The sequence below is a fragment of the Eretmochelys imbricata genome, chromosome 14 (assembly GCF_965152235.1).
Source record: "Eretmochelys imbricata isolate rEreImb1 chromosome 14, rEreImb1.hap1, whole genome shotgun sequence".
In the NCBI taxonomy this organism is placed as follows: domain Eukaryota; kingdom Metazoa; phylum Chordata; order Testudines; family Cheloniidae; genus Eretmochelys; species Eretmochelys imbricata.
This window is the reverse complement of record NC_135585.1, coordinates 21121832-21137059: the sequence shown is the minus strand read 5'-3', so window position 1 is coordinate 21137059 and position 15228 is coordinate 21121832. Positions and strand designations below refer to the sequence as shown.

At 39.0% G+C, this 15228-nt stretch overlaps 1 protein-coding gene across 3 annotated transcripts in view; it reads right to left on the bottom strand.

The window, feature by feature from the left end:
- Window positions 1-15228, bottom strand: part of COX10 (cytochrome c oxidase assembly factor heme A:farnesyltransferase COX10) — a 156580-nt gene that overhangs the window by 127286 nt on the left and 14066 nt on the right. For all 3 annotated transcript variants that reach the window (XM_077833733.1, XM_077833735.1, XM_077833734.1), the window contains one exon: window positions 10336-10460. In XM_077833733.1, the coding sequence (XP_077689859.1) occupies window positions 10336-10460 (125 nt within the window). The remainder of the gene's footprint in view (window positions 1-10335; window positions 10461-15228) is intronic.

Genomic DNA, 15228 nt, shown 5'->3' with positions numbered 1-15228 from the left:
ACAAAACCTTTTTCATTTAAACTTTCTCCAAATTCTACAACTCTGTGCTAGCATATGAGAACCATAAAGGGAAACTAACTAGAAACAAGACTGAAACTAGCCAGTTTTACGTTCACTGTCCAAAGTGAATGTCATGGTTTGCTGAATCAGGTCTAAAAAGTGTCCCTTAATTCTAGGTTTGGTGCCAGAACTTGTCCATTTTCCTCTGTGGATTTCTAGTTCACAGCACTCACTGAAGGAGATGCTTATAATATGAGAAGTTCTCCCAACAATGGCATGTATTAATTTATAATATTTTCCCAAGATCCTTTATCAAGTTTCAGTTGTAGGTCAAATAATTTATGCTTCAGAAAGATAATCTCTGCATTTAAAATTTATTGTTCTTTCTGAGGTTGGTTCTCATTAGCGCTCATCATTTTCATTGCTCATGAAATACATCTTCACTGGCTGCACTATTCCTGCTCAATAGCAAGGATTTCTCCATGCTGACTCGATCTAGCAGAGTTACAATTATGAATCATCTGACTGAGACATAAGTTATGATCCTCAATGACCACTAATGAAGGTTTCCTAGCCGTTAAAATATCAAAGAAGTATATATTAGAACACTTCAGCGCATAAGATAGACTTCCAGTGTTGCACTTCTCATATATTTATTGTGTACTGTAAATTACATCATAGGCTGCCTCCAACACTGACAACCTTGTACCCCTGAGCTAAAACACCAGGTTTTAATAACCACTTCTGACAATCTTTTGATCACCGGGGGTAGATGAAAGGCAATGCCGTCTGCTGCAGGCAGTCTGTTCAGTCAAAACAAAGGAAATTTCAGAGTGAGACAGAGATGCATCAGGTGTTAATCTCAGACGAACAATGCAGAAGGCAAACTGATTGGCTGGCTGTCCTCATTTCAAGCTACAAAATGCTAAGTGACGGGAACTGGCCTCACCCAAAATGCATGCAGGAAAGAATAGCACTACAGTTCTCATTAAATACTTTGCTTTAGAAACATGTAACTTTGAAGATTTCTCTGAACTAAATCAGAACATTTATTCAACTATTTGGTTTCATACAGCAGATTCAGGGGAAAAAACCCAGTATTTATTTTCTTTTGTAAAATGATATTTCTACTGAAATACTGTTGTGAAATAGAACGAGGAGTACTTGTGGCACCTTAGAGACTAATAAATGTATTTGAGCATAAGCTTTCGTGTGCTAAAACCCACTTCATCGGATGCATGCAGTGGAAAATACAGCAGGAAGATGTATATGTGTGTGTGTCACACACACACACACACACACAGAACATGAAAAAATGGGTGTTGCCATACCCACTATAACAAGAGTGATCAGTTAAGGTGAGCTATTATCAGCAGGAGAAAATAAACCTTTTGTAGTGATAATCAGGATGGCCCATTTCCAACAGTTGACAAGAAGGTGTGAGTAACAGTATGGGGAAAAAATAAAATACTACAACAAAAAAAACTCCAAAAACAGACTCCAACGAGAAACTGCTGAATTGGAATTAATTTGCAAACTGTACACCACTAAATTAGGCTTGAATAAAGACTGGGAGTGGATGGGAAAGTAAAACAATTTCCCCATGCTTATTTTCCCCCCTACTGTTACTCACACCTTCTTGTCAACTGTTGGAAATGGGCCATCCTGATTATCACTACAAAAGGTTTTTTTTAATCCTGCTGATAATAGCTCACCCTAACTGATCACTCTCCTTATAGTGGGTATGGCAATACCCACTTTTTCATGTTCTCTGTGTGCGTGTATATATATATATATATATATATATATATATATATAATCTTCCTACTGTATTTTCCACTGCATGCATCCGATGAAGTGGGTTTTAGCCCATGAAAGCTTATGCTCAAATACATTTGTTAGTCTCTAAAGTGCCACAAGTACTCCTTGTTCTTTTTGCTGACACAGACTAACACGGCTACCACTCTGAAACCTGTTGTGAAATATAGCCTCCCAAGAGAAGCATTGGAGTCATGGGGGTCCCAGGATATCAGAGAGACAAGGTGGAAGAGTAAAAGATATTACCTCACCCACTTTGTCTCCCAAGAGAAGTGGCAGAAACCCATGACTTGAGACTTTTTAAAAGTATATTGGACAGAACTCTTGAAAAAATATACTGCAGGGAACAATTCTGCACTGACTGGTGAAGGACTGGATGGTGTAATAAGTATTTTGCTTCCCCATTAGAAAATGTTTGTAATTCTAATATGATGATTTATATTATTCTCATAGTGCTCCAAAATGCATACTAGGTATTTTCAGACATATAAGAAAACAGGTCCTTGCTATGAAAAAAGTTTTATCTAAATAGACAACATAAGTGAAGCGTGTCCGGGGTAAAAGCTACCACAAGTTTTCATTCCTGTTTTTCTCCACTTCTCTCTCTTTTTTATTTGGGGGCTGTTTTAGAGTTTTGCTATTTGTCTTTTTAGTTGTCCAACTTATGCAATCAAAGTGTTAATTTATTTGTAACCTATGACTTTTTATTTAACCCTTGTCTGTTTTCTTTGTGTATTTTAACTTTTACCTAGCTATTCACTGATTTAACCCCTTAAAAATATTTTTTCTTCTTTGTATAGTTGCTCAGAAGTTACTTCTAATAGACTAATGAACGCTATAAACTAAAGTTCCAGTCCTGTAAGTCATTCCTCACGGGCAGACCCTTGCACAAAGCAACTTGCAGGGTCAGGGCCTAAAGGCCTGACACAGCAAACCTTTATACATATGAGAAGAGTTCTTATTTATGTGAATAGTCTCACTCTGTTCTATGGAAATTCACATGAATAAGATTGTGAACATGAAAATAAAAAACAAATAAAAAAATACCTACGTCGTAAATAAAAACCCTAACAAAATGCAAACCTGTCACATGCCACCCATTTCAAAGAAGCATTTGGGGTCCTCTTTTTGCTAATGTTTCAAGCATCTCTTTCTGGGGATAAACAGTGTTTCAAATATTTAAAATCTGAAGAAAGAAGAAGGAAGAGGAAGAAAACGACGACGACGACCTGTTACAATTTGACAGACCTGAAACAAAGTTTGGAGTTGTTAAACCAGAGATGCCATACACCTTCACTGTGGTGTGAGACATGCAGCCAACTGTCTGCCTCTTTCTGAACAGAACAGGTATCCAGTATAACTGCAATTCCTGATGTTTCTTATTTCTACTATTTAAAAAATGAGTTATGTTTTTGTAACTGGCTAATTAATCCAATGCTGTTATGCCTGATACATCTTTCAGAGTAACAGCCGTGTTAGTCTGTATTTGCAAAAATAAAAGGAGTACTTGTGGCACCTTAGAGACTAACCAATTTATCTGAGCATAAGCTTTCGTGAGCTACAGCTCACTTCATCGGATGCATACTGTGGAAAGTACAGGAGACGGTTTTATACACACAAACCATGAAAAAATGGGTGATCATCACTTTTCTCTCCCCCCACCCCACTCTCCTGCTGGTAATAGTTTACATAAGCTTATGCTCAAATAAATTGGTTAGTTTTTAAGGTGCCACAAGTCCTCCTTTTCTTTTTGCTGATACATCTTGGAGACCAATGAATCACATTCTTTCTTTCATAGCATCTCTTTTAGCACTGAAATCACCTGTTGCTGCTTTCTGTTTGTTTCATGATTTTTACATTGTACTGAATCTTGTTACGAGGCCTTATGTGGCACAACATGATGCAGAAATTTACAAAAATGAGTTTGCCATTGTTGAATATAAAAAACACAAATACATGAACATAGGCGCTGGTGCTGGGGGTGCGGCCGCAACCCCTGGCTTCAAGTGGTTTTCATCAGATCCAAGGTTTACAGTTTGGTTCAATGGTTCACAACACCCCCAACTATACAAATTGTTCCAGTGCCCCATACATAAATAGGATGAAGCCAGCTGATATTCATTTTAGTATTAACTATTTTGGAGGGTCTCCTTACCAGTCAGTCTTTATGATGGGCATTCCTGATTAATCAGTGAAACAGAAAAACAGTTGTAAAATGATGACTCTACCAGCTTTCTACAGTGAGAATTAGCACCTACTACAGGAAATGGAAGCATGATGTGTACGAGAAACAGAGTAATATAAAAACCTTACCATGCCTCAGTTTACCCTTCTGTAAAAGGGGCATAATATTTTCCTGTTTCGAAGGGGATTTGTAAGGATGAATTCATTAACATTTGTATAATGCTTTGAATGCTCTTCAAGACAAGGTATTCCAGAAGTACAAACTATTACACATCGTGAAGACTTCGAATTCCTTCTGATGATGGAAAAAACAGTAAAGAACAAATTTACAGGGACAGTCTATCTAGGTTTCTACATGGCACTCATGACTGTAGTATCCAAACACCTAACACACATTGACGAACTTTTCCTCACAATACCCCTGTGAGCTAGGGCCATTTTACAGATGGGGAACTGAAATAGAGACAGATTATGTGACTTTTACAAGGTCACACAAGGGCGTGTGTGAGCTGACAACTGAACCCAAATCCTGAGTCCCAATCCACTACTTCAATCACAAGACTATCCTTCCTCTGCTTTAAGGCTAGGCTTTTAAGAGATCATTATTGTCAAGTGATGTTGATGTTATATTAAGAACAAAAATTAGCAAGTCTTTTATAGTAGCCAGCTGTCAAAAAACACAAACATTGCAGCTACTAAATACCAGTGCCCATCAGATCATAACCCTGAAGGGATAGCAATGCTAACTGCTCTTAGATTTGTTCTTTTCCCCTGCGTTAAAGAATTTGCTTTATTTCTAATTGCTTTATAACTTTAGCTGAGATATTCAATTCCACCTGTTTCCTTTTCAAGGTACTATCAGTAAAATCCACGCACAGCATTTTATCCTTCAGTTACTAAATTCAAACTGTTTTAAAACATCCTGCTTTCATCTTTACAACCCTCTTTCCTACTTTTAAACCATGCTACGGTTTTAGAAGAATGTACTTGACTTATAAAATGTGCATGTGATTCTTTTAACAATTTCATGCCTTGTATTGTGTTGTAAACATCTCTTCATGTTTTATCTGCTCCGCCATAAATCAGACTAACATCTCAGAAGCCTCACAAATGACAATTTTTCTACATAAAATAAATCTGAGAGACTCCAGTACTAAAAATCTGGCTTTCAGCTTTCACAAGATCAGAGAAAAAGGCCTACAAAGCAAAAAGTGGGATATTCAGCTAAATTAAAAACAACAAAGAAAAAAGTGACAGTGTGATAAAGTTAGTAAAATATGGGAACAAATAAATGAACATTTCAGTCCTGACTAGGCTGACAATACGCCAACATTCTGCTAATTCCCAGGCGCTCCTCCCCGCCTTTTGTTTTGTTCTGTTTGTTTCTATAGAATGATGTTTTGAGAAAACACCTTCGGTGTTCACATCAGCATGTAGAATTCTGTGGACACTTAACTGGACATTATGTAGCCTCAGGGAAGTCACTGCCTCCCTCAGTATTTCAGTTCCCCCAACTGTAACAGGCAGGAGAACATCTACGCACAGCACAAACATGGGTGAAGATTAATGTTTGATAAAGCATTCTGAATATGTAAAAGCATTATAGAAAGTGATATATTAGAAATCATTGTGTTTGTTTTATTTAAATTGAATATGCAGTGTTTAAGAGACCGATTTCTAAATACCACTTATTTTGTGTATTGTAACTGCAAGCAATAAGACTGGCTCATGCTGAGTTTTTCAGGCTTCCATGGTTGGCTTACATATCACAAGCTCTGTCTTTAAACTAGAAATGAAATGTCACGCTCTGTTCCTGGGTAGTTAGGTTAAGATTTTTTTTCTATTATTATGATTAAAAACATTGCACAACATGGTGTTCTTTCATTCTGAAGTGATCCATGGAGAGCACCTGAAGACAAGAATTCTAAATTATTCCAGTACCGGAAAAGAGAGGGGGCACTCAAACAAACAGAGTGGAGGAAAGCAGTTTGAACAGGTGGGAGTGAAAAGCAGTGACATGTTGTAGTACACTACCAAAGGGGTGAAAGATATAGTGCAGTGTTGTATGATGTGGAAGTGAACGAGGACCACTGGGTTAGAATGCCACTAAGATGCTAGATTAGGTGAGACATACAACTCTGAAGTACTGTGATATTGAAAAGTGATGCAGAGACAGAACAACTGGTAAGGGACAAGAGAGACACTAAGTGTTCTGCACCTTTCTGCAGCAGTTTGCTATTTTATAGTCCATGGCACCATGCTCAGTTCTTCAGACCACTGCACATTCTACAGAACTATACAAATTTTCCCAGTATTTACCTGGACCAGCAACTCTCCTGACAACATTTTCCACAATTCTTTGATAGACTGTTTCTATAAAACTTGTGCCTAACAGAAAACATTCCAAAATATTTTTCTAGACATTTTATACAAATAAATCACACACTTTTTAGGATGACTTTCTAGATCACTCATTGCACATTTTCCCCAACGTTATTCCCAACCTCAAAGATAATTTAGCGATATTTTCCAAAATATTTTGAACTCCATAACATTTTTAATACTATTTTTCCAGGACTGTGAAACATTTTATACTCTGCTTCTTCTATTGTACCTAAAAGACAATTCTGTTAAATTGATTGTGCCATAGAAGACATTTGATTATTTTTTACTTACACCAGAAAATTCAGTTACAGTTTACCCCTTGTGATGGAAAACTAATTTATAAGTACATACCTTTCTTCAGCTAGGTCTATAAATAATGGAAATTGCAGTGTTGACACCTCATGCAGTATTTGGTGTTTTTCTTAAAGCCCCAGCTACTCGAGTCAAGTGATTACTTGAGAATCTCAGTTTTCATTATTAAAAAAGGTTTCTAGCCCTCACATGGTTGCTGGGAAGTTTGAAAATGTGACCCCTAAAGGTTCAAATCAAGAAAGAAAATAAAAAACTCAAAATTTATTACTTTTAAAAAAAACAACTCATGATTTTTAAAGCCGGCCTTATTTACTGCACACTATTGAAAACCTCCTATGAAGATAGAATTATAAATTTCCAAATGGGCTCAGAGCTTCTGCAAATCAGATAGCACAGTCTCAAGTCAGGTACCCAGAAATGAGGAACATAATTAGTGACCTCCTCTGAAAAGTTTGGTTTAAGTGGCTTGCCCAGCATCATAAAAGAAATCTGGCAGAGGCAGGGATAAAATCCAGCTCTCCAAGGCAGTATTCAACTGCCTTAACCACAGTACTATCCTTTCTCTTCCTCCCCTGCCTCATTCACTATACACCTTCCAACTTCTGCTACAAATAAGTCTGAGGTCGTACAGCCAACAGTCTCCACTATGTAACCCTGATTCATCCCCAGAGCAGGTCCATTCTCTGCACCAGGAATGACAGAAAATATACCCACCCCCCACCCCAAAAAAAAAGGCCAGAAGCACCACAAGAAGAAAAAGAGAGACACTAAAGAACTGTCCCACTGCTCAGTGTCAGGTAATGCGACTGATGCATGGACAGGGTATTAATGACACAAACGGCACCTGGGATGGGACAGATTCTACAGAACTTCCAGATCTTACCACTGACATCAGGATCAAACAATATTCAAAATGTTAATCATAGATCTAAAATGAAAATAAGCTAAGATCAGAAATTTAACTGCAGCAACATCACTACAAGTCTTTAGTCAGAACATTCCCACTAGTAGATTCTCTCCTCAGTGAAATCTGGAAAACAAAGCAGAGCCATACAGTATTTAAAATCAGTTATCACAATCTAGAAGAAAATGGGGGCACAAAACACAGTTTGCTTCCTTTACATACTTTTTCAAGTATGTTTGTATGTGTATTTTCCAAAAAGAGCAACCTGAAGACACAGAAATTTCATCATGTGGAACCATATTGACTCCCCCATAGTCATCATCAGGGTCAGAACCTTTAGATCCACCACACAGACTTGTGCCACTTGAACAGAATAACCGATAACAGTCATAGGTTGTCATCCTCTATGTGAATCAGCATTAAAGAGGGATAAGACACTCACTTTGCCAGTGGATTTCACAGCTATTCACTGATACCAGACGAATGCTGAGACTCAGGAAACCTGGAGTCTGTTCCAAGTTCTCAGGGGAATGTGCCCTAGTGATTACATACCCCCGTGTCCTTGTCCGCACTCAAGCCTGACCCCCTTCTGCCCCTCCAGCCTGTCATTGACACTGTGCCTCTCCTGTTCACCTGCCTCCCCACAGTTCTTTGTCTCTACTGAGCATGTGTGATCTTAGCTTTTCAGAGGCTCATAGCGTTGCCAGATGTGGACAGATTTTCATAGGGATGGCAAAAGGCACATCCCAGATAGGCATCACCCCCTCCCCCACCAAATTTCAAGTCCCTGCTCCAAAGGATGGAGGCACCAGAGCTTCTCAATGAGTGCAACAATTCAACATGGACAAAACAACACATTTTCCCCAAACTTCATTATGAGAAACAGCTGGCTCATTTGAGCGGATACTAAAAAGTTAGCCTGAGGCAGATGCCCAGCATGAAAAATGTCAGACCAAATGGTTAAAGCCTGACAAAGTTACAAACAGTTTAAAAAGGATCTTATATTACAAAGTGTCAGGCAACCTTACCTATCGGCATCACTAGCTGCACCACCAATAATACAGTGAGGAAGCTGGAATGTAATGGAGACCACAATTTTTAGATGGCCTCAAGTATCATCATATTTGGCCCACTGTAAATTCTGCCCCAGAGAAACACCTGTCAGAACTTATGAACTTGCTGGCAGGCATCTAGAGGTGCTCTCTTTAGCCTCTCAATCACAGTAAAGTTTTATTACACATCTTGGTTCAGGCTTCCTTCTCAGAAGCCGCCACGGTCCTTCCTCTGACAAACTTGGTCTCAATGCTACCGTCTCCAGTCTCAACTCTCTCAACAGTCCTCGCCCATCTGCTGCAATCTGAACCAACAATCCATGATGCTAGCAGCCAAATGGGCCTTTACAGAACATAAATGTTAAATCTCAGTCTCATGCATAGGTTTGACTTCCCGCCATCCCATACACAGAATACCATTAGCTCGCCACATTACCAAATCTTCTCCACACAAACCTTCTGAGGTTCAACAAGAGGGGGGGAAAAACTATAGTAAAAAAATGATCCACTGTTGTACAATGTCCTGAATTACAGCTATTTCCCTGACTTTGTAATAAACTTTTATTCCTTTGCTTTCCTGAATAAAAGTAGCTGCCCTCAGAGCTTTGGACTCCAAAGTATACTATGGCATTCTTACCATCCTCAGCTATTCCAAGTGTTTGCAAATACCTTCTAAAAAGGCTAGTTTTGAGAAAAAACATTAATAAGGAATGTCTATAAACTGAAAGCTGTGAAATCAACCCCTGGTGCATACAGAACCATTTTCTAAAACATTTACCGGAATCTTAAAAAAGGCAGATTAACTAACAGCCTTCAAACAAAATTTCAATTCTCTTTTTAGCCCTACAGCATTCAGTTCAAAATGGAAACTAAACCTGCTGTCAATCCATTTCAGCTGTTTCTGTTAGGGTACAAACTGAATTCTGAATATAGGCAAAGCTACAAAAGTATGGGATATAAAAGAAGAAGAAGAAGAAGAAAGGAAGGCTGGTGGGACATCTTCAAAACTGCATTGCATCAACACAGAGGAAGTTTCAGGCACTTAAGCTTGTTTAAGAGACAACTTTCCTATTCAGCTCTATACTTATTTTGTACAAGTTATGTACATTGTAAGAGAGAAAAGTACTTTGTATAAAAGTATGGTTTTAATAAGAGTTCTTATGTACTGTGTAAGAGCTTTCATCTGAAGATCTCAAAACAAAACAGATTCCATAGGTTACCCAATCCTGAGTCCACTGAAAAAAATAGCAAAACTCCCACTGACTTCAGTAGAAGCAGGATTGGGGCTTAAATGATTTGATACAGCTCACACAGTAAGACAATGGCAGAATTAAGGATATAGCCCAGAAGTCCCAATTCCCATACTCCAAACACTATGCAATTCCACCGCACATCATTCAGTGGTACACTTTTTATGCTACCAAACTAACAATACTGCCTTGAGGTTTGGAAATGTTGTCAGCTCATTTTTGAGTATGCCAACTACTTTTGGGATCTACATTTTTGATTATTGGTACATAAACATATACACAGTTCTGTAGTGCAACTTCTAGGTGTTCATAACTCATACCGAATACACAGCTCCCCTCATAACACCACATTCACCTAAAGTCCATGGAAATACTTCTGGAGCTAAGACAACATCACTTTACAGTACAAGCTAAAAGATGATGGGCTCACCTGATTGATGGAGTTGGCTGCACAAGAAGCAAGTCCAGTTCCAATGGAGGTAAGCAGGAAACAAGTTAGATCAAAAGGGACCGGAGCCATAGCAAACCCAGCAGATGCGGTACTCACAACCAGAGCTGCAACACAAACACACACAGTATGTTTTACTACCACGGCTCCAACAATAAGTCATTTCTCCTGTATGTACATAACCATTACAGATCCATTTTACAGAACACTGTAAGAACTCCACAAGTCTATTTCTGACATTAATTATTTGCATCACAGTAATGCTTACAGGCTCCAAGTAGGGTGGACTTATTGAAGTCAAAGCAATTCAAATCACCAAGTTTAACCATGCTTTAAATCAGTAAGCAGTAAGCCTTGATTTAAAATAGTTCATTTTAACTGTGTTTTGCATTTGTATTTTATTTGTATAAAGAAAGGTTGAGTCTCACTGGTTGGCAACCAATATGACATGTTGATTTGCAACTAAATATAGCCTTTGCACTAAATGTGGTCATTCTTTTTGTTAACCAATAGGATACGCCATATCTATACACATTTAAGCATTAGATTGCTAAATTTACATTTATTCAGATTCTTAACTTTTATATTTTTTATGATGTTAGAAAATGACGAATGATGCAATAGATGCCCTGGACCCCTATAAAATATTATTTAGTAGATTATTTTTTTATTTGTGAGTAGTGTCAAGCTCTGTTTGGATGGAAATTCAGATAAAACGCAGAAAAACAGTTGTATTAGTTATGGTTATTAAATAAAATTACCTTACATGTTCTGAAAACACAAGGAAAAAAGTTTATCAAAACAATTTTTTCATTTAAAACCAACTGATTTATTAAAAGGACATGTTAGCTGCAGTCAGGGAACTGCCCTGATTATTTCTGGTCACTATGCTTTTCAGAATTTTAGAACTAGTAGATCTCAAACTCTCCACGTGTAGGTTTTATTCAGAGATTAGAAAAGGAAAACAAGCTTTTCTGCTTCTTCAGCTCACAACTTAACTTTGGATGAACAAGCCATTGAACTGAACTAACTGAACAAGCTGAAATGAAGATAAATATTCTCTCTGCACCTACAGAAGAGGTTATTGCTGTCAAAAGCTGATTTAGCCCTTCAACAAACTCTGCTTCCAGATGCTTAGCCAGAGACTTACATCAGTTCAGTGGTTTGACTTTCCTTGAAACTTGGCAGCAAATATGTACTAAATATTTTTTGTATTTAATTTAAATGATTTTAACAGATTATAATATGTTAGGCCTCAGCATAGGTGGTCAATTTCAAATTCAATTTTATATAGGTCCAGTTTTAAAAAATTAATTTGTTTTTCAATATACTTCATTACTATATTTAAATACAAAATATTTTTTTACATCATTTTTATTCACCCTGGCTCTAACCAAGAACATGGCCTCACTGTCCTACAAATAGATGCTGAGGAAATTCATGCTTCACAATCGAAATAGGCAAGAAAAAGGAAGGTGGAAAGAAAAACAGTCACAGAGAATTTAATTGATTAATCCAAGTTCATACAGCAGGTTAGTGGCAGCACTGGGAATAGAGCTCATGTCTCCTTACTCTCCGTCAAGTGCCTTAGTCACTAGACAAACCACCTCCCAAAGTATATGTATGGGCCGTAGGTTCCAGTAGCTCTCATGCCACTGAGTGAAGATTGTCACAACATGCAGAAAACATGGCTGGTAACCTCATAAGCAATGAAAAGTAGAGCTCTGATATGATGCTATCACAAAAAATACTTCAAGGCAGAAGCCCTGAACCTCTCAAGGAAGCGTAAGAAAATCCAGTGTGCCAAGACTGGTGAAGCTAGTCACTAAACTCTGTGTGCATCTTTGCTGTATGTTTGACACATCTTGTTAATTTATCTGATCTGCCCAATTTGGGGCAGGGGAAGGTGCAGTAGTCAGCAGTTAAATCCAAAGGTTTAGAATGTGAGTGGATTTATGTGGCAAATAGATTCCAGATCAGGAATTTGAATTCCAGAAATGGAAACTTGTCAGAATATTGCATTCACTGCTCTACAGCTAAGAAACCCATATCTAAGTATTAAAATCATCCAAAGAATGCATGACACAAACCTAGCTTTCTTTAAGAGAAAAGTAGTACTAAAGAGAAGACTCTCTTCTTGCAACAAATCAGCCAACACAATTATTGAACAGCTGTTTATGGCCTTGAACCTTGTTATCTGAACTTAATAAATTTATAAGAGGGGAAGAAAAAATTATCATAAATTGTAGATCTTGTAAGAACTGTTATCTCAGCAGTTTTCTGACTACACAAATAATATGCTCTGTAGCAAAGTCAAACGGCACACTAAAAACCTACATTGACCACAAATATCTGGATTATCTACGAAGTAATGTTGCTCGCTATGAAGGGGAAATTCAATTCCAGGGAAGAGACTTGCTGGCAAAAGACACACTTGCAAAGGGTTCAGGAGTCACAGTAGAGAGCCAAAAGAACATGAACTCCCCCAGCCAGGCTGCTGCTAAAAGAGCTAAAGTGATTGTTGGATGCAAAAACAATGGAATGTCCAGTGGCAGCAGTGAGATATTACTTCAGAATAAAACAATTGTGAGACCACTGCTAGAATATTGTATCCAGATTAGGTATCCACATTTTTAAAAGAACATTGAAAAGTTAGAGGGTAATGCTTTATGAAAGATTTAAGGTCTAGAGAACCTGCCATACAGTGAGCGACTTAAGAATTACAACATATCTAGTTTAGCAAAGAGAAGGTTAAGGATAGGTCTATACTGCAATGCAAGCCTGGGCTCAGACTCAAACTCTACCCCAAACCCCCATTTTGTCTACACACAAATCTGTCTTACTCAGGCCCGTAAGCTCTCGGGACCTGGGCCTTAGGGCTTGAGAGGGGGGTGGATTCGAACCCAAGTCCGAAAAACAGCCTCACTTTGCAACGTGGACACAGCTCAGGCCAGGGTCCCGAGAGTCACGTCCAAAGAGCCTGCCAATGCTATCCCACAACCCCATCGGACAGTGTTCCTTGGCTTTTCTGCCCCAAGTCAATCAGCTCCCAGGAAATGGAAGCAACCCCACCCCCACGGTTCAAGTACAGCTGCTCAGTGTTTAACCCTTCCATTTTATTCTGACCACTGAACTGCAAACAGAGTGAACCATCTCCTGTGTTAGCTATGGCCAATGACAAGAAGAAGGTCTTTGCCAAGCACGCTGCTACCTGGTCATGGGAGCACAATCAGATTCTGGTAAATCTCTGGAGCAAGGCAAACAAGATGTTCGACATCACTAAGAGCACCAAAAATGACCACGTGTACTAAGAAACAGCAGACAGGCTGGCAGCACTGGCGATTAAACAGACCAGTGACCAGTGCAGAGAGCAGATTACGCATCTCAGGGGTGACCACCGGAAAGCCAGGGATGAGACCTGCAAGCCTGGGAACTCCCCATCATCCCACCTCCTCTATGAGAGACTTCAAACAGGTGCTTGAAACTGCACCAAGCACTGAGCCAACAATTAACTTAGCCAGATCAGACTAGCAAAGCAATTCTGGTGCTCATGCATGTCCCCAAGGAGGATTTGCTGCCAGAAAAGCTGAAACATGTCCTGGGCCCATTCTCGAGGAACTGTTTGATGACATCCCCTCTCAGAGGAGCAGCCTGCCGTGGAACTGGTAACGGAAACAGAAGAGGCAGAAGTAGTCCTGGAACCTGGTAAGTTTTAGCTCCATGTCTGTTATTGATACACAATTTCTGGTTTATGACCCAGTGCAACTTTTATTACAAGTCACAGATAGCAGCATGTATCCAATAATAGGGGCATGCACACCAGCACCTTGCCTGAAAGGACTGAGAAACCATAAACCAGTAAGCTATGGCACCCCCCACCCCACAATGCTAAAATGGCATTCAATTTTTAAACATATGGCATTTGTAAATTTCACCTTACCATTGTGAGTGTAGGCTTCACATTCTGCTTAACTCTCAGTTCTGTCCACAGAGCATCTGGGAACTTAAGCCTGGCTCTGAGAATATTTGGAAGCTGAGTTTTACAAAGTATCATTTTCTGGCCTTGAGATTTCAAAGACACTTTCTTCTGATGATAAACTGAAACTTTTCAAAGTACTGAGACAATAATGTTCAGTTTGACATCTGTTTTCAGGCCCTTACACCTCTGTAGTCCAGCCACAGTAAAGCAGGAGCCTGGGATTTCAAACTGAGCAGTGAAAAAGGAAGCATGTCCATGACAGAGCCAACAAGCAATTACAGAAGCAAAGGGAAAAGGATGCACAACAAGTGGAAAGGCACAGCCAGAATGGAGTACACAAGGAGAAAACTGCAGCTAAGTCTCTGGAGCTGGAACTTCACTTGAGGGAGGAAGAAAGAGAGCACAGCAGAAAGACCTCTTTGAGAAGCTGCTTGAGCTAATGCCCACAACTTTCAGGCTCCTGCTCCACCCGTACCACACCCTAAGTCCCCACCACGGTACCTCATCCTACTGACCAGGAATGCACTGGACAATACCATGATTGGGTGGTTCACGTAACCAGGCCTGAACTGTAATGGGACAGGGCAAATATACCCCCTGCAATCAGCACGGGAGTGGAGAAGTGCATCCTAAACATAGTACAAAGGGAAAGGAGAACAGGAGACCATGGGACACACTGTAGTAGGAGAGTTATTTGTTTGCAATGGTTTCACTGTTTTGAGGCGTTCAATGTTTGTGTTATACACTTTATTTTATTACCGGTTTTGATGTTTTATTGGTAGCTAGCCTCTTTGTCAATTTTTTTTTTTTTGTAATACAGCCATGTTAACAAATAAAGGCTTTTATTTCATTAAGTTTATTACCAATCACTGCTTATAATGTGTATATTTCAAAGA